The 26,796-nt window shown below is 47.9% G+C and overlaps 1 protein-coding gene across 1 annotated transcript; it reads right to left on the bottom strand.

The window, feature by feature from the left end:
• Positions 1-771: 771 nt before the first annotated feature.
• srp9 (signal recognition particle 9) lies at positions 772-2,136 on the bottom strand. The gene is made up of 3 exons (XM_018736959.2): positions 1,951-2,136; positions 1,613-1,681; positions 772-1,060 (listed from the first exon to the last, which is right to left on the bottom strand). Exons 1-3 carry the CDS (start codon positions 2,020-2,022, stop codon positions 941-943), a joined length of 261 nt encoding a protein of 86 aa, XP_018592475.1. The 5' UTR covers positions 2,023-2,136; the 3' UTR covers positions 772-940.
• Positions 2,137-26,796: the final 24,660 nt, after the last annotated feature.

Consider the following 26,796-nt stretch of genomic DNA (forward strand, 5'->3'; position numbering starts at 1 on the left):
GAATAACCCATCCTTTTAACAGAAAAATTACCTGAGTTATATTGAATACTTCAGGAATAAACATTAAGTTAGAACACTAAATAGTGTGCCCATGCCCAATAACACCATGAGTAATACAAATAGTAAAGTACCTAAACTCCCTCAGCATCCTTGAATAGCTCTAGGAAATGTCTGCTACACAATGACTTTCAGACATTACTTTTTAAGCTGCTTCAGTTTGAAGACGGCTATAGCACCTTTACTGAAATCACTTGTTTAGAATAATTCAGTAGATGTTGAGTACATCAGGAGTTAAATACTAGTGTTTATGCCAGGGTTCTATTAAGTAAGAATATTAAAAAAAAAAAAAAAAAACCACTCAGACAATTGTCATGCTCCCATTGGAATCCTGACCAACAGTGATGTCATGCCTCTTGTCAGAAATACTCAAAATATATTTGGCAAAGGCAACAGATTGGTTTAATGCACACACCTGTGACAGCTCAACTTATACATACAAGTTAGACAAATAAGTCTGAATAATGCCCACATTCTAGAATGACATATCCAGAAGACATCTGAGCCTAGAGAGCCACCTCCTACAAAATAAAACTAAGAGTGTCAAGGCTTTAATCGTGTACAACACAAAAGCACTAAAGGCCAAGTGTGAACCCATGGGTGAATTCAGCAGAGCTGTTCTATTCTCACAACATAGTTAATCTGTACAGAGCTATGGGGTGGGGAGGAAGCCAATCAACTAGATTGGTCAGTTTCTTTTAAAAACTTAAAAAAAAAAAAAAATTGCCAGTCTTCATAACTGAAGTACCAGGCCAACCTCTTCATTTGTCCTTTAGTCCCCTCTTCAGAGAAACATAATGAAGGAGCAGGTTCACAATCCCTTCCTCGCCACTGTTGAGCCCGGTAGTGTCCAGCCGGGGAACCGATCGCAAAGTTGAGGGGCTCAGTCTGTCTCCATGGTCATACTGTGGCTTTCTTTGGACACCATGAACCTCATCAACTTCCCCTGCAGCTTCTCGATCTTCTTCACATCTTGTGCCTGGTCTGTCTTGTATTGCAAGCACTGAAAAGAGTAGCAAATTAAAAAAATGCAAGGTGACCCAAAGCCATATATAGTACTTCACACCAAATAACTATGCATTGGAGGATTTGTTTCAACTAAGTCTGCCAGCATGATCTTCTGAAGGCTCACCCCATTACTCATCTTCAAACCATCTAAACTCTTCCCTTACACATTATTAGTCCCATAGTAGTTTACTGTGCTGAAGCATTCATTGTATAATAGCTTGACCAAGACATGCAATTTTCTTTTGTCAAAGTGCACTCCAGTATTCAGCTCATTATGTTGGTTGACAATCAAAGATGAAAAATATGGTGTTCATCTGATAAGCACATTTGTTTAGTACTAATGATTCCAAAAAAAGTTACCTGAATAAAGAAACTGCAAAACAGCAGCAGCCATACCCACAAAAGAATAGTTATTCCAAGCACAGTTGCAAGATCACCAGTAACAAGTTGACTTACAACATGACATGTGCTTGTTTAAACCAAGTAATGACAAAGAATGAGGCTAGAGGTGTGATGGAGTCACGTGACAGTGATGATGGAAACTCACCACTGCATCGTCGGTCACTTTCACACACAGGTTACCATCGCAGTGTCGGTATTTGAGCACGACCCGAACCTGCAGGGAAACGGCAGTCGTTGTAAACAAATTGAGAATTTTTTTGAGAAAAAAAAAAAAAAAAAAAAAAAAAACCTCCACTAGTCGTACCCCAAATAAAAACAGTCACACTGCTACTAGGCGTAAGAGCAACCAGCAGGCAGCTCTTATTTAAAAGATACATAACTAACTCATAAGGTTAATAAGTTCTTTTTAAAAAAAATAAAAAAAAACGAAATTAGCTTGTTTAATCATGCATAACGAGACGTGTGCAACACCCTCCCCAGTACCTTCATAGGGTCTGTCAAGTAGAGCTTCTCCGCCGCCCTTGAAAACTCTTCCCACGACTGATAATGAGGCATCGCTTACAGCGAACAGAAAAGATATATATTTAATTTAGACAAAGCGTAGAAAACCGGAATCCTCCAACGACAACCACGTACCAGGCCAAAACCACCACAGCAAAAGCACAGCGCAGAGGGCTAAATTAAATCTGATCGGCGATTGGACGAATTGTCACCGAGCCAATCGGAGAGACGGGGCGAATTTCCACTGACCCAATCACACCAGGGGACGAGATTTTCTGCACCAATCAAATATGACAATATTGCGCCTTCAACGTCTATGGTTTTACAACCATAGAGTGCTACGGTGTTCAGCTGAAGAAAAAATATACACCGCCATCTAACGTAGAGGACTGGAGAAAGTGGTCATACGCTCTCCCCAAGACTTGTCCCCGAAAGAAAAAACTGTGAGAATGTATACATTCCCCAGTAAACATGATCAAGAAAATCAGAAAACGGTTCGTAAATTCGTATAATTAACCAAAAAAGTCGGTTACAAAGAACCGAAAAGTTGGAAGTTATTAGAAAGTACTGATGATTCATACCGGTGATAAAGTGCAACCTTGAGCCTGAGCCCTCACTCTGATTGTGGACACATTTGCAGATTCTCGCTGTGCTTTCTCTCTCTCTCTGTCTATATGCTGTTGTGACCCTGTGTTGTTCATGAATCAGAATCAGAATCAGAGCGAGCTTTATTGCCAAGTATGTTCACACATACAAGGAATTTGTCTTGGTGACAGAAACTTCCACAGCACAGACAGAATCAGAATGACAGCGACAATACACAGATGAGAAGACAGAATATGTGAATAAAGGATAAAAAAATATATAAAAAATATAAAGTACACAATATACAAAAATAGTCACTAGACATTATATGTATGTACAGGTATGAAACACAAGAAAGAACCAAGAAGAAAAATGGCCAAGAGACAGTTTAAAAGAATACTCCGAGGATTACTCTTAAAATATAAACGTTTGTAAATAATGAATGACATTTCATGCGATGCAAATTTGAGTTTACAGCCTTTAAATCATTTTAAGGTGATGCAGCAGATGGCGCCAAGTCCACTTGAAACGGTTCCTTCGCCGCCGTCCGACACGAGGAGCGCCGGTGCGCAATTGCCTCAAACCATGTGGACCGTGCGTGATTAGAATATTACTGATATGCAGCACAGTAATCATGGTTTCAAAATACAAGCTTGTTTTATATTTATAGATTTCGTTTTCTCAAAGATTCCATTCCAAATATGACTCCATGGGGTCCACAAGTTTTTCACATCAGAGGTTCACTTCGGGACCATGAGGTACGAGAAGACAACCCGGAAGTTGAGGGGTGTTTCCAGCTGTGCCGTTTCATGATCCTATTGGTTGAACGCCCTGTCATTCATTTCAAGGGACGCCTCTTTGGCTGAGACATATTGCAGCAGGTAGTCGTCTATTGGCTGACAAATTGGACGAGTGACCAAATAGGTACAAGTTACTTTCCCAAGAAAGGGTTTGTCGTGTCATGGCGCAATTATTTTTGTAAATACATAAAATCATATAGATCACATTCATAATTCTGGGGACAACACCTATGATCATGTGCTTTTAAGAGACATTCTCTTAAGAGATCAACGTTACACATTCTTTTTTAAAATAACCCGGGCATTCTCAACATTAACTAGATTGTGTGCGACGCATTTTGAAAATAAGTACAAAACGAGATCAGTCACTGATGATGCATTACCCTAAACTCTGTGAAAACAGGATTAAGTAAATTGTTATTTTGTTTTTCAGAGGTGTACGTCGTTTTGGAAAAATGTGTTTGCAATAGCGGTCGCGCGCGTCTTTGTCTTGTTTACATTCTTGGGTTTTATACTTAAAACGGGAAAATAGCTAGTGAAATGTGAATGGAATTTATTAACAACTTTAAACATCCCATACTCATTTATGTTAATACTTTTTTTTTTTCCCTTTGTCAATAAGCGGAGGTGCTCAGGCTAGGTCGCGGTGGTCCGGATCCTATCCCTGAACACCCTGTATGCCCTGACTATCAGTGAGCCGCAAGCCAGTTTGTTGGCGATCGCTGTAAACAGTCTCCACTGGAAGCCCATGAACGAGCTCGTTTTCATATCTAAGCAAAAGGCCGTGTTCGGATGGACGGGGATGAGCGGCAACGAGAGCGCTCCGTCCGCGTTCAAAGACAGAGAGAGAATTTCAGAAGGAATCCTCTCGCTCGAGTGCAGTTCAGTGCCCTTTATTGCGATGAGAGATTCTGATAGACTCGTATTGCGAAAACGTTTTTGGTCGAACAAGATTATATTATACTATTGCATTATATTGTATGTTTTTTCTCTCTCTCTCTCTCTCTCTCTCTCTCTCTTTCTTTCTCTCTCACTAGCTGGTGCGCGTGCTCCTGCTCGCGGCCGTTGGGGGTGGTGGTTTTGCGCTCGCGGGGGGTACTTGACGTCGCGTGCGTGCCCCCGCGCGCTCCCGCACGAGCCGTACGTCGGCGCGCTCGGATCCCTCGGACGGACAGAAGCCGAACGACGCGAGGCGAAGAAGTGGAGCGAAGTGAAGTGAGACGAACAGAAGGGAGAAAATTGGAGAAGAGGAGCGAAAAGAAGCGAAGAGCCCCGTTCGTTCTGCTCCTCCGGCGGAGTGATGCTCCGGACCATGTAGTCGAGCACACGGCCACTCGTGCTCCTTTTCTCCGTTTTTCTTTCTTTCTTCTTTCTTTTTTTTGGAAACACTTTTTTTTTTGTGGGATTTTGCGCTCCAAAGTTGCGCGCGCCGCGAGCCCCTTTTTTTTGTATTCCGAGTCACTAACGGCACTGCGCGAGGACACACACGAAGACAAACACGCGGAGACGCACAGAGAAGAGCCCGTCATGAGGTGAGCGCCGCGGCGGGGTGCTTTACCTCTCTTTTTACCGTGGTCACTTTGCGGTGCGGTGCGGCGCGGCGCGGCTGTGCGAGGACGTGTCCTCCCGCGAGACACACACACACACACACACACACACACACGACGAGTGCATACAGACCGAGGGACGGAAGGCGAACGTCCAGCGAAGACGCGTTAAATGTGGGGAAAAGAGACGCAAAAAAAAATGTAGAAACAGAAACACACGTGTTAAAAATGGATACGTTGTGTCTCACTAGATACAATAATGTTCAGGTACTCGATACAGTGAAGCAGGTACAGAGATATGGAAAGTTACACAGAGTGAGTGTAACCGTGTGTTGGGTCTCTTCTGTCTGGTGTGTGTGGTGGGGAAAGGACTGGGGTTTTGCTGTTCTGGAGTGTGTGTGTGTGTTGTGTACGTGTGTTATAACTGTGTGTGTGTGTGTGTGTGTGTGTGTCAGTCTATGGTGAAGGAAGGCGCAGCATGGAAAGCGCAGTGTGCTGTTGAAAAAGGACTCAGGACTATGCTCCAGAGAGAGAGAGAGAGAGCGAGTGTGTGTGTGTGTGTGTGTGCGCGCGCGCGCACGCTCTGTCTCTCCGCCACCTTCCACCCTCATTGAGGCAGCTGGAAAGCGCAGTGCTGCGAGGAAGGACTCGGGTTCCGCTGCTCCAGCCGGAGGAGTCCCAGAGCTCACGGAGCCCCTCCATCCATCCCCCCCCCCCCCCCCCCCCCCCCCCCCCCCCCGACACTGCTCTGCCGGTTGTTGCAATGCAGCAGTGCTGGTGGGATCAATAAAAACAGAAGTAAAAGGGTAAACGAACCCCATCTTCAAACAGGTTCTGTCCCCTCGCTGTCCTCGTACCCTGTCCACAGCCCCCCCACCCCCCCGTGAGGCTGGGGTTTGTGGCTGATGCGGCGAAGGCTTTTATTCACATTTTGGGCACGTGTGTCTCAGTGGCTGCGTGGGATACGTGCTGCGAGTTTCAATGGCACCGGCAGCGCTTTGCTGACATGATCCGCGATGCCACTTCTGACACCACGAATCGAGCGTGCAACTATTTATCCGGAACAATGCAAGCCTGACAGTGTGGTAAAATACCATGCATTTCTCACGTTACAGCATTTACCGTTGAATTTCATCAGGGGGACTCGGTACGGTAGGTTATAGTTCGCATGAATAGTCTCGTGGAAGCCAGTCACCTCTTTTCGGTTTCCATATTTTAATTAAAAAAATGTTTTTAAATGAATTTGGGAACCCTTTGGTTACAAACGTCAGTGATGCCGGCGATGACGTTTCATGGCGGATTCTAAATGCACGGTTATTTATGTTTAAGGTGTCCTTTAATTCTGCAGGATGAGCGGAGTTTCCCATGTTTGGATGACCGTGACGCCGGTGGGGCCTCTGCTCGGGTCTCGGCTCAAATGAGTCCGGAACCTAAAACCAGCAGGCGTGTCTGCGGTTCCCCTCAAGCATCCGTGAGCCTGATATCAGACCAGTTATGGAAATGACCAATGAGAATTCCTGAGAAGTTTCACACGCACTGAGCTACTTTTGTCACGTAGTCTTCCCATGTGGGGTGTTCGTGTAGAGGTGTGTGTTTGTGTGTGTTTTCACAACAGCAGTGCCTTTGTTTTACAGCACAGACCTTCCCGTTAAACTGGTAATCGCTTGCTGTGCCTCACTTAGTTTAAACATAGTTTAGCCAATGTGGTTTGGAGGTTTCAATTTTTTATTCCGTCGGAGAAACTCGAGGGGTGTGTCAATACACTGGCTACTTGTCACAAATGGTCCAGATACAGATAAAATACAAACATTTTTCCCCATCTTATTTTAAAAAATATATTCTTCATTTACTTACTCTCTTAAACTTGTCTGTAGCAAAGAAACCCCGACAGAATCGGCGGGATTGGACCTCCCCAATTCATCTCGGTCGCGCTGTGTTTACAGCCCGTGCGTCTGTTTCGTTGTCGATCAATAACAAGTTGTTACACATTTTTATGGGAGAAATCAGAAGTTTGTGGAGGTGTTTATTTTTAGGAGTTTTAAATTAGTTTTATGAGGGGGTGCAGTGGCACAGTGGGTTTCACCGGGTCCTGCTCTCCGGTGGGTCGGGGGTTCGAGTCCCGCTTGGGGTGCCTTGCGACGGACTGCCGTCCCGTCCTGGGTGTGTCCCCACCCCCTCCGGCCTTGCGCCCCGCGTTGCCGGGTTAGGCTCCGGCTCCCCGCGACCCCGCATGGGACAAGCGGTTTCAGACAATTGTTGTCTGTGTGTGTAAATTAGTTTTAAATGTAGCTTGATAGTAATAATTAGTTTTACAAAGTGGAGCCCATTTTTATTTCTGCTGTAGCTGTATCTGAGACTTTCGCAGGAACTAACCCGTAAATAGGGTGCAGCTTTTATTAAATGGCACTTTTCCCCGCTGTAGAAGTTACTAGTGAGAGCAGGAAACTTTTGCTCTCGCTCGTGTTTCGAAGTGAAGCAGCCAGTGTATTTCAGGGTGTCTCTGATTTAGCCTGTTTCTGTGTGTCAGGTTTAAGTCCTAAATTAGGGAGGACCCGTGAAATCCGTCGCCTCCTTTTTATAGCCGTCTGCGTTGACGCTGCTTTTTAACGCCGGCCTGCGAATTCCCTGCTAACGTTGCCTCTTTACCTAACTTGCTTCCTTTAATTAAAAAAAAATCTAATTATATTCCTTTATTTTCTTTTATTGTGTTATAGTGGGGGTCGACTCTGAGTGTCCTGACAGGTGGTCGGAGGTCAAAAGCCAGGTGATTTGTGTGTTCTCTTTGAACCGCTGATGACTGGTGGTCATGGCCGGTTGGGGCCTCAGTGGAGCCAGCTGTTGGCATCTATTCGGCGCGATGACACTTTCCTAGGGGAGCGTTGCCCCACCCCCCCTCGGGGCATGAACCTATTGTAATGTTCACATTTGCTCACCCCATAATGACACTTCCTTTGCAGTTCAAGGTACCTTTTACTGGATCGGCACTGGACCTGCTCTCCTGGAGTGTGGAACTTGCCGATGTGTCACTTACCCTCCCGAGCCAGAGGTGGCGCCACTTGTTGTGGTTAATGGTGCATAATTTTGTCCCGTTCATCCCTGCTGCAGCGCACATCAGTACGAGTTAAAACGACATATTTCAGCTGAATGTGTCGCTTCAATGTTTGTATTTTAATCTGTGGGTTTTCATGGCTAAAATTGTCCAAATACTGTTGCTGCGAAAGAGCTGCTGTTGTGCTGTTTCTGTCTTTCTGCTGTATTGAAGGGGCGAAGAGGAACACAACTGAGTTCAGGTTAAGTTATAGGAACGCTTAATGTAAGTCATGTGACCAACCTCCTCCCAAAGCCCCACAAGTGTACCTATAGGTTCCATAGCTTCCAGAGGGATGTGAGTTTGAAATAGATGTGGGTCACACTTGACTACATCAGCCTTCACTGTAAACTGTCAGCAATGATGAGGCCCTGCCCACTTTCTGAAGAGACCTGGTCCCCCGTCTCATACTGGGGGGTGTGTGTTGTGTGAAAGTGCCACTTTTTTTTTGTGTTGGGGCTTCACGCAGAAATCCGGCGGCAGTGCATTTGTTTTTTGCTGACCCAGTACCTGTGTTTTGTGCTCGAGAGGTTTCCCCGGACTTATTTTAAAACATTTATGTAACCACAGTTCTGCCTGCCCCCTTTAGGGCCCCAGGGGGCTTGGCGTCGGGGACCGTCCTGCCACACGTCGTCTGCCGTTGGTTTTTTTGGCCACTTTGCTTGTGCGAAATGTTTTCTGCTGCTTGTTCCGTAGCTCAGAAGCACATGACGATGCGTGTTTCGCGTTGAGGACACGCGGCACCAGGTGATGTGGCGGTTAGAGCCGCGTCTTGAATCCCACCCCTGGCTCCAACACCCTTGATCACGGAATCACCCTGAATCGGTGCGGTGATTTACGCAGCATGGTAATTTTTCCTGTGAGTGTCAGATCAACAAATAGAAGTAACGTAGCAGCGCTCGTTCGTCGCGCTCAACACGGTTTTGCAACTTTGAGCTTTTGTGTCCCGACTCCTCCGGTCCCTCGTTGAGGCCCGAACCCACTGAATTGTGGGAAGTCTCCCGCTCGCCTCGGCCCTCGGTGCAGCGGTCGTTGGGTTAGGTAAGGTCTCTTTCTCGTTCACCTTAACCACTCCTCCTACAACCCCCTCATCTGTCCCCTGCGTTGTTGTACTGGGGGGGGTGGGGGGGAGGAGTAATCAGGACTGTCATATTGGATTGTGGAGGATTATGATGTTTTCCTGTGTTGTGATGGAACTTGTGGCATGCCGTAGTAATTGTTTTATGTAATATGTAATCCCGTCTTTGGCGAAACGTTTTAAGGGCATCTGTTGCCTTATGCGTGTAAAGCAGTGAGTTTGAATGGGCCGTGTGTGTGTGTCTGTCTGTGTGTGTGTCTGTCTTAGCTGCACCAGAATAATAGCACAATTTTATCCTGTGACGCATCATGAGTTATATCAGAGACCATTGTTGGAGCCAGAAATCCAAGACAGACGATGATCTTGCAGCCCCACCCCCATTAGCCCCCCCCCTTTTTTTTTTTTTTTTTGCCCGTCAGGCAGATTTGTGACTCTGGGGAGATCTTTAAAGGGGAATTTCTCCCAAAAAGCATGCTACTGTATCACAAAGACCTGATGTGGACATAAAATAATATAATTGGTACTGAAGCCAAACCCTACTTGTTTACTGTGGTCCTGTTGTGGGCTCCCCCCCCCAGTTATTCGTACCTGTTTATAAATACAGTGCTTCACCTTAGTTCTCACCAACTCACTGTGCTCTTGATGGTCTCCTCAGTGAAGTTAAAGGCCCCTCCACCCAGTGATTTACAGCATTTATACAGCATGGTAATTTTTACCGCACTGGGTCAGAGCAACCAACTCAACCGATGTTACCAAAGGAGCAGGGATTCACACCTGGTTCTTGAGTGCAAAGTGATGGCTGTAACCACTGCGCCACCTGCTGCACGCCGTTACCTTACAGTCCACGCCTCCCACCTGGCAAAGGACTCGCGGCTCGGGCATCAGCCAGCGTGATGCTGTTCCTCAGTTTTATCTTTCTTGGTGTCCAAATGTGTCCAAGTCTTAGTCTGCGGTCTGAAGCCGGGGGTGCTGAGACTGGACTGTGACATGCAGATGTAAGGGATTGTCTTTTAAGTTGTTTGTAACACCGGGCACATGGTGGCTTTGTGCCGCGGCCGTATTTTATTCACTAAAGTTCCCGACAGCGGTGCACTTTGGTGCTTTGGGTAGCATCCCAGCGGAAATATATTGCATCCCCTTACGTAGTTCAGGGTTTACGGTGTCACTATATTTGTGTGTCTGCTGAGATTTGTGGTCTTGCCCCGCTGTCCTCCGAGTTTGTTGATGTGCGCCGCTGGGCTGGCGTTTTGTGCTGCTCCCCGTCCGTCGTTCGCGCCACACGCCGCGCACCGACGTTTCTCTTCGGAGCTTACAGTCACCAGTCGTCGCCTTTATGGCGTTTTTCCGGAACAAACCCGGGTCGACGTGGACCTTTGGCAGCCAGTGAACGCCGCCGTTGTGCGCGGTGATCCAGCCCCGTCACTCGAACCTCTTCGGTGTCTGGCGGACTCATTGTTGCTCGGCTCCCGCGCTGGAGCTTTAAGCTCTTTCAAGGTTACTCCGGTAGGATTTGGAATTCAAACCCCTGGTCTTTGAGTTCAATGGTGGCAGCTTTAACCACTGTAATACCTGCTCCTCCTGTAAATATGACTTTCTGGGTAAGGGTGGTGGTCAGAGGAGAGTCTTGCCTGGGCTTTGGGATGCTGGACCAGCCAGGTGCACTCCAGGTGTGCAGGGACATGGAGAACCATGATTGTGTTATAATGTGTGTTCATCCTCAGTTACTCAGGACTAAGGCCATGAGAGCTGAATGGTAACCTGAATGTTGTTGGTTAAAGTCTTGTTCCTGTCACTCCCGTGTTGCCCATACGTAATATACTTACCCTCGTATGTAACTACTCTGGTAAGTACCTTGTTGTAAAAATGGATATGAAGGTATCATATAATTGAAAAGGTGATATAATGACGTACCAGAGCTGTCAACTTGCGGCCGGAAGGTCCTGATGTCAGATTCCTGCTCCTGCTGTATAATCTTTGATCACGGTGCTTACCTTGAAATAATGGTAAATCGTTGTAAGTATCTTAGTGTACAAAAGCAACACTGTAAGTCACCTTGATGAAAAGTGTCAATTGATGACAATCGTGAAACCTCGTTCTGTCTTGTGAACTGAGCAATCGGATGACAGTCTTTTCCACATCGTGGAGTAAAACAGTTTGTTGCCCCTTTGTTGAGCCGTTGAAGCAGCTTCCTCTTGTGTTTTATACTGGGACACGCTTCCTGCGTTCTCATCGCACCCCTGCCCTCCTCCTGTTCCCTGGGTGTGGGACTGGTGGGCAAGTGGGTGTGTCCACGGAGGGGCGTGGCCATGTTTTGCCTCCAGCCCTCATCGCCCTCCTCCTTTCACTTTATTTCCCGCTGTGAGGGTAATGTATGCGGGCGGGGGCAGTGGCTGTTTTGGCGGTGGAGGTGGATATGGATTATGATTATTTTAGGATCCTCCCCCGCAGCTGTGGGAGCTGCTACATTTGGAGTATTATTTTTCGGCTTCTGATTTCCGTTCGGAAATATCGCTCGCAGTTGTGAATGAGTCGTGACTGATTCGGGGAGCCACAGCTCACGTTCGCCGCACTGCTCGGGAGGGGGCTACACCTCTGTCCCCGAAAGAAAGGGGGGAAAAGTGCTGGATGGAGAACCTAACTCTTTTTCCCAGCCAACCCCCCCCCCCCAAAATAAAAAAAGTAGTAGTAAACTGACCAGGAGCTTTGCTGTCTTTGCAATCTGCCATACAGCTCACCCAACATATTCCTCCAGTACAAAGAGGTTGCCGAGGCAACGCAAATAAAAAGGGAATGAGAATTCTATGATGCTCCAGTGTTCGGCTGCAGCTAGAGAGGCGGCGGCGATGAAAGCTCGAGTGTTCGGAGGCAGCGGAGAGGCGTTCTGTTCCGAGCAGCGCGGCGGCCCGGATAATAAACTAGCCTGGATAAACATCTCCTTTTGTTGGCGCGACAATGGACTGGACCCCGAAAGGGAGATCGCTCACTCGCTCGCCTGCCAACTTTGCCAGCTCTCCCCGCAAGACGCGGGAAACGTAGCTTCTGTAGCCGTTCAGTGCGACGGTGGAGAAGATGTGTAACTGTTGGAGGGGTGAGAAAAGGGTGGGGGGACCCATTTGCAGTGTCGAGGATCTCCGAGGTCGGGCAGGCCTGCAAGAGGCCAAGCAGCATGGACAAAGAGCCTTCTGGCGGTGCATAGGTGCGGGGTTGTGCCTGAGAAGCTGCCCAGCAATACGTTGCATTTCCTTGGAGACGGCTGGGAATTTGCTCCCCCAGTGCATTTCCTGTGTTTGAGTTCTTCTCCTTTCGAAAACCTTCTGGGAATGTTCTGGGCTCTTAAAACATACACGTATCCTCAGCTCAAAATGAGCCTCAGATTTTCCCCAACCGTAACCAAAAGCTCGGTCCGTTTCTTCCAGCGGAGGATTCTGGGAATTGACTTCCTCGGAGCTGCGACGCTTGACGGTGCAGCTCCGCTAGTCTAGCTTCTCCCAGATAAAACCTTAAATTGAGTATGAGCTGACTTCCTTGGGTGGCGGTGATATGTTGACCTTTGCCCTGCCCGTCTTGCAGGGTTTGCAGATGTGTCTTCCTGTCCGTGTTAATATGAACGACCGGATGAATACTTTCTGCCACAACGTCATTTGATTAGCTGCCCCGCTGAAGATTACACTCTTAAAACACACGAGCACATCAAAGCCTGCACCCTTCCCCCATGTCTTTACTGTATCACTGCATACTACCAATCGCTGCCTTGAGAAGAGCAAGCCAAGCGCTAATATGGCTGGACCAGCTGCTCACTTCAGCTGTCTCAGTTTTATTTATCTCTTTATTGACTTTTTCATTCAGAGACAGGAGCAGGTCTTCATGTATCTCTTCCCCACAATACCTCATGAGATTTTGGGACTGTGGTCTGCAGCTTTTGGAAGGGCAGTGATGGGTGGTGGAGGGACTGTAGCTCAAGTCTCCAGTTGACTATGTTAGAATAGTTTGGAGTACCATAGCGTGCTCTAGACACAAAGATCTGTAGAAACTCCTCCATCTCTGGCCGCTTGGTGGTTCCGCTATGAGAGGTACCAAATCGAAAGCCTGTCAATTTTCAGTTGTAGTCCCAACGTGGAACAACGAACTTCCTCTGTCCCTCAGAACTGCGGAATTCTTTCCAGGATCTCAAAACGAGTCTTTTAGACCCACTTCTCTAGTTATTGCTCAACAGCTACTTGCAGTCAACTCAAGAATTATCGGCGCCTTTTGTGAAATTGAGAAAATATCAGTGTGTAACACAAATAACACATATGTATATGGGCACAAACACATGGGGAAGCCTTTTTTTTTTTTTTCCCGAACATTTTAATGAGCGGTGCAGTTTATTTTCCCCCACTGCAAGACAAGCATTTCAAAATTATTGGCACCACGCTGTCTTGTTCATCTTTGTGTTTCCTGACTGAACTCTATAGACCGCTGCTTGGGCAGTGCGGATCGACAGAATCATTGGTTTCAGGCAAACTGTGCTTTGATAGTGTCTCTATGTCCATGTTTAACCCGAATTGTGCGTTGCTTTTGGGGGAAAGCATCTGCTAAATGAATGCAGTAAAGGTAAAATGTCAATGGGCTGTCTGTAAAATTTCCCTTGTTTCCTCTGCTATACGCTATAGCAAGACGAGTTTAATGGTAATTAGAATGTTACTTTAACTGTTGCGGTGGTGTTGGCTGTGAACAAGTGTCCGCTTGCCTCCGTCCTCCATCTCTGTCCTGCTATTTTGTTCCTGTATTTACCGTTTTCGAGGGTAACCCTCGGTGAAATACACCTGCAGCCATCTCATTTGCGTGTGTTCATGCATGACAAAAGGAAGTTTTGCATTAATCCTTTTACATAAAGCTATTAATGCACATTTGCCGTGCTTTCCCCTCCACTCCTTAGTGGGTCATTCAGCGGGTTGAGTGCTCCTCTTAATTCTCTTGGAAAGCTGTGACCTTTGACTCCTGGAGCCGCTTTATGTACAGAGCTGCGTACTTTTTAAACTCAATTTGATGTGGAGATGAAGAAAGGAGGATTTGCTCTCGCGAACCCCCCTGGAAGCCTTCGTTTTGAAATCATTTAGAGGTTTTTATTTTATTGTGCGACCTTCCTTTGTGTGTGACGCTTTGTCTCTGTTCAGGTTTCCTCCACCAGTTTAATGTCATGTGACCTCCTTGGTCACATCCCAATGCCACACACAGAACCCCTTATTTTTGTGGTTAGGGTTAGAGGAATGGTTGGTTTTTCTTTTTTTTTTTTTTTTTTTGTTTTGCGGTTGTGGTTACACAATGTGGTCTGTTAGACCTCTACACCGCATTGCCTTGCAGGTCCAGGTTTCAGCAACGTGACGGAGGGCGAGCTTCTGGATGCCGGGAAAGCAGCTGTTTTACTCAGACACCTGTGTGCGTGACCAAAGCAGTCGAACAGGTTTTCTTGCCCTTGTGTTGTGGTATTTGAGCTTGGAGCCCTTGTTGGCACTGTGCCAAACTGCAGGGCCACACATTTATTTTTGAGCATATGTGCATGTTTGGATTATGAGTGCAAATGCATTTGTTTGGAAACCGAAACACGGACACGCTGCAGGAATTTTCCATATCCGAGCATCCCAGAGAGACCTCCGTTCAGGTTTCGAGAATTCGGCTTTACGCGAAGCTTTAATACCCCTGACTTCAATTTTGGCAGCATTTCTTTGTATTTTCCTCAACTGAATTTGGATTCTGCGCGCCTCCCAGTTGAATTAGCACATAAAACACTTGAGTATCATATTGTAGTGGCTCTGTAGGGCGCTCGACTCGGAACTGTAAGTAGTCGACTGCTCTAATTTGCATATAATTTGATTTTTTTGGTGAAATTTTTGTGTAAAAAAGTGTTTACAGACACGGTGGGGTTACACTGTTCATTACATGTACTTTCATGGCAGGAAGGTTTCACATCGCTTGTTTAGTTTTTGATACTTTGGGCATCACTAACTGTAAACCTTTCCACTGTACTTCCCTATTAGCGCTGGGGTGAGTACCAGCACTCTGCCCGTGTGGGGCAGGTGGGCTTTGGGGTATTAACTGTGCTCCAGGAATCAGATTCGTGCTTTTACCGTGCGCTCGTTGCTGTGTGTGTGGTGTGTGTCCTAAGGAACCCGATCATACAGCAATATAGAGTTATTAGTGAAGGGAAACTGCCTTATGTTGTGTTATAATTAGTGGTAACTATTGAAGAAATTTACATTACATTACGTTTACATTTATTCATTTAGCAGACGCTTTTGTCCAAAGCGACGTACATCTCAGAAAAAGTACAATTTATGCATTACATTAAGAGGAGACATAGCTGCAGACATGAGTCTCAAGCAAACCTAGTTTGTTTCCTATCACTTGCTGCACCGAAGTTCATCATTCAGGTAGGTGCATAAGACACAGGATAGACAAATCCCGATACCCACACCAATTTTTATTGTGTTTTTTTTTTTAATTAACTGTTATGAGATACACAAATGAGCAGTACAATACCAGAGTAATGGCTGAATAAAGGTTGTATCTGGGGATGCTTCTGGAGTTACGATGCGTTGTGTAAAATTGTTTATTTTAATAGGATTTGGTCCTATTTTACCATAAATGATGTCACTTCTGGGCCTCAGGGACACATTTTTACATTGAAACTAATGGTAATTGTCTTTGAGTTATGAGAATTTACCTTACAAAGGGTTTTTCAGGCATGTGTTGCCTTCGTAAAGTCGGAAAGGACAGTATGTAAGACTCGGGTGTGGATTAGAGGTGAATCCGGTCCCTGAAGATGGTGGTCTGAACACCACGTGTTGGAGTCATGTGACCGCATTGTCCCTCGTGTTTGCCGTGTTTTCTTTTCTCGGTCCGGCGGGGGGGCCACGAGTGCGGTCCACGCCTTGGTTGGCGCAGACGCTCGAGGTTGTGTATGAGATGCCAGATCGCCGAGATGCCCCTCTTTATGCTGACTCAGCACAGCGTTGGATGACTGTGTCTGATGTCACGCACGCGGCCACCTCGTTTGGCTTGTGAGTGTCACATGAATCAGATTTTTGCAGGATGACTGTGAGTGGAACTTCGCTCCTCCCTCGAACCCGTCGCCGATGCCCAGTACCTCTGGACTGGAGTCTTCTTTTTGCTGGAAATGGTCTTCTCCAAACCCATAGACAGACAGGCTCCATGGGTATTAGTATCTGCTGCATGCCCCCTTTTTAAAAAATCTATCTATCTAGATATATTTTACCTTGATGATGTTCCTTCTCAGGGTTTGGTGTCTTCTGGATAGCGAAGTGGTGAAGGGTTTGATCGGGGGTCTCGGCGGTCTTGCGGGGGTCCCGAGCAGGTGGCCCTGCGCCGTCCCGTCTGCTCAAGCGAGGCAGCAGCTGTTCCGCGTGTTTATTTCACTCCCAGCGCTGCTGTGACCGGAGCCCTGAGTGACCGCGTACCATAAAGTTCCCAGCCGCTCCGCCTGTGTCAGGGCCTGTCTCTGGGGGCGGGGCTCACACCTGTCACCCAGGCAACAGAGAAGCCATTGTTCTCGCTCTTTGTTGGGAACTTGTGTATTCGGAGTGTGCTTGGGGGTTGGAGTCAGGGTGCTGCTAAGACGCCCCTTGTCCCCGATACCGCAGTTTGGGTTTGGAAAGCTGTTGTGTTAAAGAAACTTTAAATGTTCTCATCATTTTTTTAAATACATGAAATATTTAACATTTTGCACCATTTTTAACATCGAACTACAAGGGTACGCTCCATCAGGTGCAAATTTCACACAGCCAGGCCGACTTCGTGCACCAACAAAGTTAAACAAATGACAAAAAAAAAGCCGTTATAAGTTGGATTTTTTTAAAAATTACTGCTAAAAGTTTTTTTTTTTTTTTTTTTTTTTTTCTTTCTTCCCCCCCAATAACAAGATTTCTGTGGGGCAACTCAAGTACTTTCTTACATTTAATTAAATCTACTGCTGATTGAATCTTTTTTTTTTTTTCTCCTTTCTCTTTATTCTGCCTTAGATATTACAGTTCTGCCTTTGGAGAAAAAAAAAAGTAATGAAAGATTCAGCATTTGATCAAGGTTGATCAGGACATCGTGATGCCAGGATGTGGTTGCTATAGTGAATTTTTACAACCGCACCGTTGCTAAGCACCCGATGTTGAGTCCTTGTTGCTCGGCCCAGTGGAATGCTGGGTAATGGAGTTCCGCACTTTCAGGTATGGAAGCAGGTGGGCTGTGGGAGGGGCTCTCATCCCATATAGCAGCTTCTCTCTATGTGCAGGTGAGCTCCCCGTGAAGCCAAGTGGGTCCTATCCCCAATGTCCCTTCTCAGTCCTCGCCATTTCTTGAGCCTGGATCTACTACGTTTTCAACTGAAGCTGTTGTTAAAAGAAAGTTTAATAAGTGTCTTTACAGTAATGTTCTGTCCGTCATTCAGACATTTGTTAAGCATCTGTCTGAGTAAATAAGTTTTAATTTATTTGCCAGTTATAATCTCGCTTCCTGCTGCAGTACCCTTGTTCCAGTAAAAATTACCCTTCTCTTTAAATGGATAAATCAATATAACTAGGTTAACATTCTAAGTCACTTGGCTAAAAGTGGGAGCTAAATGAATGGATGTAAATGTATTATAACGCTGAAGCCTAATGTGTACTTTTATAATATTTTTAATTACTTGGCACCTTATTCTGATGTGACTCATTTACATTTATTTATTTAGTAGATGCTTTTCTCCAGAGCGACTTCCAATGAACTCTATGTAGTGTTACTAGCCCACACACATTATTCACCGCAGTGACTTACACTGCTAGATACACTACTTACACTGGCTCACTCATCCATACATCAGTGGAACACATTCTCTCTCTGTCACTCACACCCTATGGGTGAACCTCAACTGCATCCCTTTGGACTGTGAGAGGAAACCCACACAGGGAGAACATGCAAACTCCACACAGACTGAGTGGGGATCGAACCCACGTCCTGTCGCACCACCCAGGTGCTGTGAGACAGCAGCACTACTCGCTGTGCCACCGTGCTGCCATTTAGTTTATACACAGAGGTACTTAGAATGATTTCTCTTTTTAATCGTATAGATAATTTTTACTGTATCAGTTAAGTGTAAATCATTTGGTCAAGGGTACTACAGTGGGTTCAGGGATTCAAACCCAGGGTGTTCAACTCCAAGGCAATGGCTCTAATCACTACCCCACCTGGTGCTGTTCTTCATGATAGTGTGTTGTCAGTGAGACTTACTCTTGTGCTCCCTGTTTGCTGCCTGCCGTGCATCTGTCATTCCCCTGTGGGGTGGGGGTGGGGTTTTCTCTGTGGATGTCGCTAGTGCGCTAGCCATCCATCCATCTCACACTTGTGTTTCCAGCTCTGCTGTTGCTATCAGAATGCTAAGAAGCCTCCCCGCCCCAATTCCTGCAACCTCACTATTGGCAGGTGCCCCGAACACAACCCTGACACCGCCACCCTCCACCACTGCACAAAGGAGAAGCTTTAAACTAAGCTGAGAGTGCAGCTTAATTAAAAAGCAGGAATGGAGTGTACTTGGGGTGCAGGGGCTCTGCTTGGGGTGTGATTCACTGAGGAGCACTGATGGTGCTGCTGCTGCTTGCAGGTTATGCGTTGGTTTGCGTTTTGATTTTCTGTGGCTCCTGGTTTTGGAGCAGTTCACCAGCGGACGGTGCCTCTGTGAAGCCCTGGGTGACCTGGCAAAACATGTGATGTTCGAGGACCAAGGGCCCATCAAGTGACCACTCTACACTGGCCTCTTTGGCGTGGTTTGCTCTTGGCGTTGATTGATTCTCCGTTTCTCGTTCACGGATGTGTGTTAATGGAATTATTGCTGCCCGATATGTATTTTTGGCTTTAATTTGTGTCCCCCACATTTTCTCATGCCGAGTGTCTTGTTACCGGGGTTCTTGAACTTCAAATTCAGCTTTATTCTTTTAGCCAACGCTTTCCTCCAAATTGGGTTTTGATCGATTTTTAATTATTGAAGCCCTGTCATTTTGTCCAACAAGCTACACAAATTGCTGTGTGGCAGCATAGTGGTTAGATTAGCTTCTTTGGACCCAAAGGGTGCAGGTTTTATTCTCACCTCCAGCTGTTGTACCTTTGAGCAAGGTACATACCCTAAAAACTGCTCCAGTATAAACTGCCCAGCTGTATAAATGCGTAAATAATTATGTGGCTGAAAATTGTCAGTCGCTTTGGAGAAAAATGTTAGTTAGATGAATAAATGTAAATATAGGATTCATAGGAAATGCCAAGGTGACGGTGACAGATGTCCATGTTCCAAGCTCGTGGGTCTGAAGGGGTCGGGAGCAGCTGAAAGTTACTCCGTTTCCACGATGGGCAGAATCTCGATCGGAAGTACTTTCCCGTAGTGTTTGGGTTTGTCAGTCCTGCTTCCATTCTCCCTGCTCCAAAGAACAGAAGGGAAACGATGAGCAAAGCCTTTCAGCCCAGCATGCCGTGCATTATGTTCATAAACAGGTGTTGAGAGCTAGTGTTTATACACAATTAAAAAGCTGTTTTGTACCTTGTGCGGGATATAGCCAGCCTTCTGCTCACCTCTCCAACACGAGAGCCGTCCAACTGACTCATGTGTTCTTGTTAATTATTTATTTATCCTTTATCTGCTCAGCAGATGCAGAGCGACTTGCCCAGTTTAGCAGCGAGGCCGCGCTCCTTTCTATATCCGTCCGCACTTGTTGAATGTTTGCGCTCGGAGGGATTTGCCAAAGTGCCTCTTTTAGCCCATGGGTATAAGGCTGGGGTGCAGAGATGAGCCCGTATGGGTTCGATGAGGCATCACCGACCGTATTGGAGAGACGTTCATCCGACTCCCATTTATTGCTTCAAAGCGAAACTTTTGAGGTCGGCGAAGGCGGGGGAGTGTGGTTCTGGAAGACTCCCGATCCGATAAGGTAGCATTCAGTAGCAGTTGAGTGAGCCTCCGCCTCCTTTGGGTGTAGTGGCTGGTTAGGGCTCCGCCTCCTGCTTTGGGTGCGGCTGCTGAGTCTCCGCCCCCCCGCTCTGGGTGTTGCCGCTGAGCTGGGGTTTCCGTGGAGCACCGCAGCTTGGATTTATATTCAGAAGCAACTGAACCACAGATGCAGACATGACACCCCCCCCCCACCTGCCCCTTGACAGCCTTCTTTTTTGGGACCTCTGCTGCAGTTCATTTCCCTGTTTGGGAATGGGGGGGCGATTGTGCTCCGGGTAAGTTATATGCCCTTCACCTTGACGATTGGCTCTTTTTTTTTTTTTTGTGCTGCCAGCCCAGTGGATCTGCTAACTGCTGAGTCACCACACACTCCAGCGGGAACCAGTCTGCCTCCCCATGATGGATCTGGGGAGATGGTGGGGTGGGGGTTGACAACACAAAAGCCCCCTTTCCACCGTTGTTGCTCTAATCGTATAAACCCGTCGGCCCATTTCCCTGGGGTGCGTCACTATGGAAACGGAATAAACAAAGCGTTGAGATGAAAAGGTGAATGCCCCCAACCCCCACCCCCAGTGCAGATTCTCTGGGGTAAGTCGGGCTCTTTAGATGACAGCTTTATTCTTCCTGTCAAGTTCGGGGCCCTTCGAGCACTGCCTGACAGCGGGCTTCCTTCCGTATGGCCTCTGCCAGTGGCAGTGATGGGGAGGACCCTCTTCCGTCTTCCACCCCGTAGCCTTCGACTGTCAGTGCGGCGGCACGGCTCCTGTGATGGATGAGCGCTCTCTCTCTGGAAATAGCCCTCGGAGGTGGAGGTCGGGCCTCGATGCGGCCCCTTGGAGACGGCGGTCGCCGCTCGCGCGTCACTGGGCGCTGCAGTCATGGTGTTATTCAGGGAAAGATTTGCCGGTTCTGTCTGTGCCCGGAGAGCCTGGATTGGGAAACTGGATACCTGGAAAACCGAATACCGCTTGAGGACCTTTTAATATTTCATGCACTTCTGATTCGCTCGTTGCAGAGTTGCCTTGGGTGGTGTCTTTTAATATTTCATATGTCCCAGGCTGGAAGTTCTCATCCTCTCGTTATGTTGAGTTGCTTTAAATTCTGCTCAGCTTATTTGATGTGAGATCGAAGTGACGTGATATTATTGTCACCTCTTTGAGGTTCACATGGTCGCACCTTCTGGAAGTCTGGATTTTCATAATTGCGAATGCTTCTTGAAGCTTTTTTTATTTTTTATAAATGACGAGCAGTGATCCCTCCATGTCTCCATACATGTATGCACTCCAGGTGGTTTAGATTTGCCCGCATCCCTTCTGTTTTTGGCTGTCCAGTGTTTGCTCTCCAGCAGTGGTCTCCATTCCATCTTTTGACCATCTTGCTCTCATCTCGGTGGAAACGTGGGATCCAGGAGAGAAAAGCGACCGATTCTGAGCTGCTTCTGGAGGATCCGCATCCGAAGTCGGGCAGCTGTTCCAGAAGGTCACCAGCTGTACTTCATGTTCTGCTGAGTCAGTTTAGTTGTTCCGTTGACACTCCTATGGGGTGCCTCAAGTCCGACTGTTTCTTTTTTTTGCGAACCCAGTGCCTTCCTGCGCATCCGTTTATCGGGTGAAAATATAAACAGAAACAATAAATACCATCATTTCCTATGGGGAAAATTCCGGCTCCTTCCATGCAGGGTTCAGGTACACCCCAAAATGAGAAAAGTGTAATAAAGTATGGTACCGTACATACATATATCAGTGTACATCTTTTCTGTGTGCATGGTGAAGGGATATTTAAAAAAAAAAAAAAAAAGCACAAATATATTCCTGTTATCCCATAAATTGTCCTGAACATAATAAACAAGTGAACTAATTACCCAGAAAGAAAATAAGAGGCAAGAAGGTGACTATCCTAACAAACAGTTTAGATGAGGTGTTTTTTATTTTTTAGATTTTATTTTTAAAAATTTTAAGCACACACAGAGCACGAACAACCACACTGGCAGAGCGTAAAAACAAATAAGGGGTGTGTTCCCGCGATGCTCAGCACTGGGGAGATGGAACTGTGGGGATGCTCGGTGCCGTTCCAGAATGGCCTTTTCTAAAAAGTTTGCCAAAATCTGCCAGACGGACATATTTCTATCTTCGAGATTTACGGTTGTGAATTGGGTGCGAGGGTACGAATTCAGTGGGTTCGGGGATGGGTGCGTATGTACGGCCACGTATTCCTTGAACAGCTGAGGTTGAACAGCTGGCCGAGCCTTAGCTCCGCCCCTTTTTGGGTACGAGTGGGCAGCTTGCCGGTTAGTAGCTGTGTGGTTAACCGCAGGCTAACCACTGCCGGTTGAGTGCAACTTGCTGGAAGGAGGATGTTGGGAGACGCACAGAGAAACCCTTGCAGTGAAATGGGTGGGTGACACCTTCTAGTCAGCAGGTTTATTCTAGGGTGGGTGCTTTAGGGACTGCCCAGGCGGACGGATTTAGCCCGAGGGAGGGGCCTCAGGCCTGTTCAGTGGGCATCTGTGCCGCTGCCTGACAGAAGGCTGCCGAGGATCCCTCTCGCCGACAGGATGACGCGGGACTCGTGAGTTCTGTCTGCCGTAGTTGTGATGGGCGACGTCGCCCTGCCGTTCGCACGGGACTGGGTTCCGTACCCATTTTGTCGTCCTTGAATCTGCCGCGAAACGCTCTCGGACCGGTCTCCCGCGTATCTGCTTAGCATTTTGCTCGCTGCCGGGACCCGGAATAGCAACAGATGGCGGCACCGCAGCCACGGTTACGGACCTGTGAGGTTCTCCCAGCTGCTCGGGGGACGGTCCTTTGACTTCTCGGACTCGAGGACCACGGTCCCGTGCCGATCGCGTGTCTCCCGTCTCCTCCTTTCCTGTTCGTAGTTGGACACCTCGGGTTTGTGGGTGTCTGCCTGCCAGCTGGGGTCAGGAGTGCCACTCTTTTCTGTCCCAGGATGCTTTGCCACGCGTCCCGCCGGAGCTGGGAGGCTGGACTGCAGTCTGAGTGCTGGCTGTTCTGTTGAGCCGAGCCTGAGGTTTTTACTCTGTTTACTGTGTTACACTGTGCATTTCTAGCTGTCTCCTATCAGTGATTCAGCTGGGATTGCCATCAGGGCAAAGTGCACTTTTCCAGTGGCAGTTTTAAACTGCTCCCTATCAATACAGGCTCCTTTTTTATGAATGTGAAGATAAGTTCTGTGATGTGGGGTGTGCCGGTGTTGCCCTACCACCCATGGGGCAGGACCTGGGAGGTGTGTCCACCGGTCTAAGTGCCCCCCCACCCCGTGAGGTAACGTGGCTGTTTGTCAACTGCCTCTTCCAGTTGGTCTTAGCTCTCCGGTGCCACCTGCTTGCAGGGGCAATTATGGCAGGCCAGGCTTGTCATTGCGAGCTGAGGAGGAGCAGCAGTCCTTTCCCTCCTCCTCGTGCGAACCTCTGAAATGCTGAACTGGAAACCTCCCTGGAGCAAAGTATCACTTCATCTCAGTGATTCACCGGGTTTTTATTTGTAATAAAAAGGGTTTGTTAAAAACAAATGGACTTTACTGCACGCCGGAATTGCCGCTTCTTTTTGTGACACGTACTGCCGTCACGCAAAGATGTTCCTTTCTGGAGGGCTGGAGCTCCATTTGTTTGGACTGTGTCGGTAGCACACGTCTCATTGGGGCTGAATGACCTCTGGTGGTCCTGCTCTGTGGCTGCTTACGGGCCCGAGAGGTGCTGCACAGCAGGCAGATCCAGGTGCGTCACCCAAATACTGAAATGCTTGGCAGATGGAGGTTGGTTTGTAAAAACCCATAAACGAAAAGCAGGAAGGTTTTCGGTTCTGCCTGCAATGTGGTGGAATGACCTCCCTCTGCCACTCAGAACTGCTGAATCCCTCTCGATATTCTAGGGTCCCAACACGTTTTTCAGACGCACTTCTATGTGTCTGTTAAACGTATACTACGTTATCTCTTTAATAAAACTTTTATGCAACTACCTGCATATTGTATACTGATTTTTATATAGAACTGGATTCTGTACTGGATTCTTTGGACCCAAAGACTGCAGGTTCGAATCACACCTCCAGCTATAACACCTTTGAGCAAGGTAATTACCATAAAGTTCTCCAGTAAAACTACCCAGTTGTAAAAAAGGGGAAATCATTGTAAGTCATTTTGGAGAGATGCTTCATCTAAATAAGTAAACGTGTGATGAGTCCATCACAATGGCTTCCGTGGCATCTGGAGGTCTTTTTCACCCCATCATCACCATGTCTTCCCTGCGATTCCTGTCGTTTCCTTTTTTTCCTACGCGAACATGGTTTCGCCATTTGCTCGGTGTGTGTGGGAGGGGGTCGTGGGGTTGGTGGGGGTGATGGACCGGAGCCACGAGTGATGCACTCCCACTCAAATAGCCGTGAGACTCTTTGTTTTCTAGATCCACAGGAAAGTTGCTTCCATTGTGGCCCCTTCGTTGCTGACATATGTGCTACAAAAGGTGGTTATTTTTACCCCACCAGCTCACCTTTTCTTCAGCTCGTTCGCCACCGCCTCGACCGAACGGCACAGGTGCTCATCAACCCAAACGCCTCGGTCGTAGCCAAGCTTCTCGGCGAGCGAAGATCCGCTCGGGGAGAGGTTCTTCGAGATGACGCCGCGGCCCGGGAATGCGCCAAATAACGAGTTTGGTGAATTTGCGGTCCGGATTCTTCAGCGGAACGTGATACGGCCTCCAAGTAAGGTTCGAGTTAGCGGAGCAGGGCTCAGGAATGTTGGACCCTCCTGCTGTGTCACGATCCACGAGGAGCTGATGAAAGGCAGAGCAGCTCGGCCACGGCCGCTGCGCACATTCCAGCGTCTTCCAGGAACGTGCAGCTGACTGCACGTTCAGAAAGTCGTTACTCTCCCCATTGTCCTGGGTAGAAATGCGAAACCAGTGTTTTTTTCCCCAAGCGTGCCCCCTCCAGGGTCGTGTGGTGGCGGTCCTTTACCGCGGTCTTCTGGCTCGTGGTGTTTGGGCGGCCGGCACATCGGTCAACTTATCGAAAGGCCAACTTCCAAGGCTCCGCAAGGCTCCTGGTTGGGGACCAGCATTAGAACCCCCCAGTGGACCACCACCGCAACCGTGATTTACTGCGGTCCACGAATAGGGGGAACTCCTGAGCGCTTGTAGCAGTCGTGTGGTCAGTGTCTCACCTGGTTCCTCCTGAGACACCGTTGCCCTGAGGTCTTTCACCTGACTGATGCTTTGCAAGGATTTCTTTTCTCCTTTAGTTTTTCACAAATAAAGTTTTGGAGGTATGCGTGTGTTTGCTTGTGTCAAATGCTGAACGTGTCCGGTTATCCTAGATATGGACACTTTGGGCTGTCAGGTTTCAGACACTATTTATGGAGCAGATGGGTAAAAGGTGGTAAATTGCACTTACTCATGAATTCATTAATTATTTGTGTCAGTCGGATGTCATTGTTCTGGGTCTTCCAGGTCACTTTTCCATGAACTCTCCAATAACCCTCAGTGGTGTTTGGCTGCTGAGTGCTGATGGGCCACAGCAGTTTGAGGCGTGTGTGCGCACGCACATGCATTGTCTCCGGTGTGCAGTAAAGAGCCCTGGGACTGACGTGGCGTAGGGTCTTGATTGAATTTCACCCCCCCATGCTGCCAGGGTTAAACCACTTAAGGGCCTGTATCGATTCTGGAAGGTTACAGCCCTGTCGTTGAATAATGATACACAGATGGAACTGAGAGGGACAGGATGGAGGGGTTGGTGTTCTGGGATGATGATGCAAGATGTGCCCCTAGCTGTCCTGTAAATCACCGCCATCTCTTTAATTTTATTTTTTAGCAGTTTTTATGATGGAAACTAAATGGTGCCACCCAACATTAGTCGCCCAGCACAGCACGGAGATACCCACCACCCCCACCCCACTTAGTGCTCGTCCCCGAGTCACGTCTGCCCCAGATGGCGTGTGGTGTTCTCTCCTCCTTCTACGGAGAGGGACGTAACAGAAGTGCTCCGGTTTGACATCACACTTTGAGATGCGTACGTTCGGTCGAACTTGCCGTTAATGCCTCACCTCTAATATGAAAGGTTACACGAGGTCACAGGCTCAAGTCTGCTGATGCGGCTGTCCTCTTCCCCTTAAGCTAAGTAGGCGACCTGAATTGGTCCCACGGTATGAAAAGACGACGGGCTGTCGGGTTGTAAAGAGAGCACGCGAGTGTGTGTGCGTGTCTGTGTAGGCATGCTGAAGGAGCTGACGTAAGCAGGCTATGCTCTCCCTCACATCGGGTTTTATTGTGCGGGGCTTCCTGGCTCTTTGTCATGCGCCCTGATCCCAAACAGGCCTGCCTGGGCTCCTGGGTTTACGGCCCTACCCCAGCTGCCCTGCACGGCTCATGGAGGGAGTTGCATTTGGGGGGCGGAGCCTGTCAGTCCATTCCGGCTTTACCCACCTGCAGTCTTGCGTCCAGCATGACCAGCGGTGTCACACTGAGGCTTGACGCGTGCGAACGCGGGGACGCCCATCCTTTGCGGGAGTGTCCCGTTGGTTGACGCCGAACTTCCGGAGGCTCCTCCGTTGCTGGAACTGTCTGTGGCACATGCAGCACCGGGAGCACTGCGGAACGGAGCCCATTTTCACGCCCCTGCTGCGGTTCGACTGGCGGGTTATCGGCCCGTCTGCCTCCGGCACCCCTGCTGATGGGATCGGTGCCGGCCTCCCTACTGCCGCCTTATCGGAGTTCGCGGAGAGGTGGGGGCGGGGGAGCTGTAGGGCAGCAGCACAAAAAT

The sequence above is a fragment of the Scleropages formosus genome, chromosome 1 (genome assembly GCF_900964775.1).
Source record: "Scleropages formosus chromosome 1, fSclFor1.1, whole genome shotgun sequence".
Taxonomy (NCBI): Eukaryota; Metazoa; Chordata; class Actinopteri; order Osteoglossiformes; family Osteoglossidae; genus Scleropages; species Scleropages formosus.

What these genes read in the sequence shown, in the direction of transcription:
- srp9 (XM_018736959.2), bottom strand. Translation starts at nt 2,022, where the DNA reads ATGCCTCATTATCAGTCGTGGGAAGAGTTTTCAAGGGCGGCGGAGAAG. An exon ending in ACTTGACAGACCCTATGAAG is followed by an intron (nt 1,682 to 1,950) that starts GTACTGGGGAGG and finishes GTTTCCCTGCAG; the next exon opens with GTTCGGGTCGTGCTCAAATA. An exon ending in AAGTGACCGACGATGCAGTG is followed by an intron (nt 1,061 to 1,612) that starts GTGAGTTTCCAT and finishes TACTCTTTTCAG; the next exon opens with TGCTTGCAATACAAGACAGA.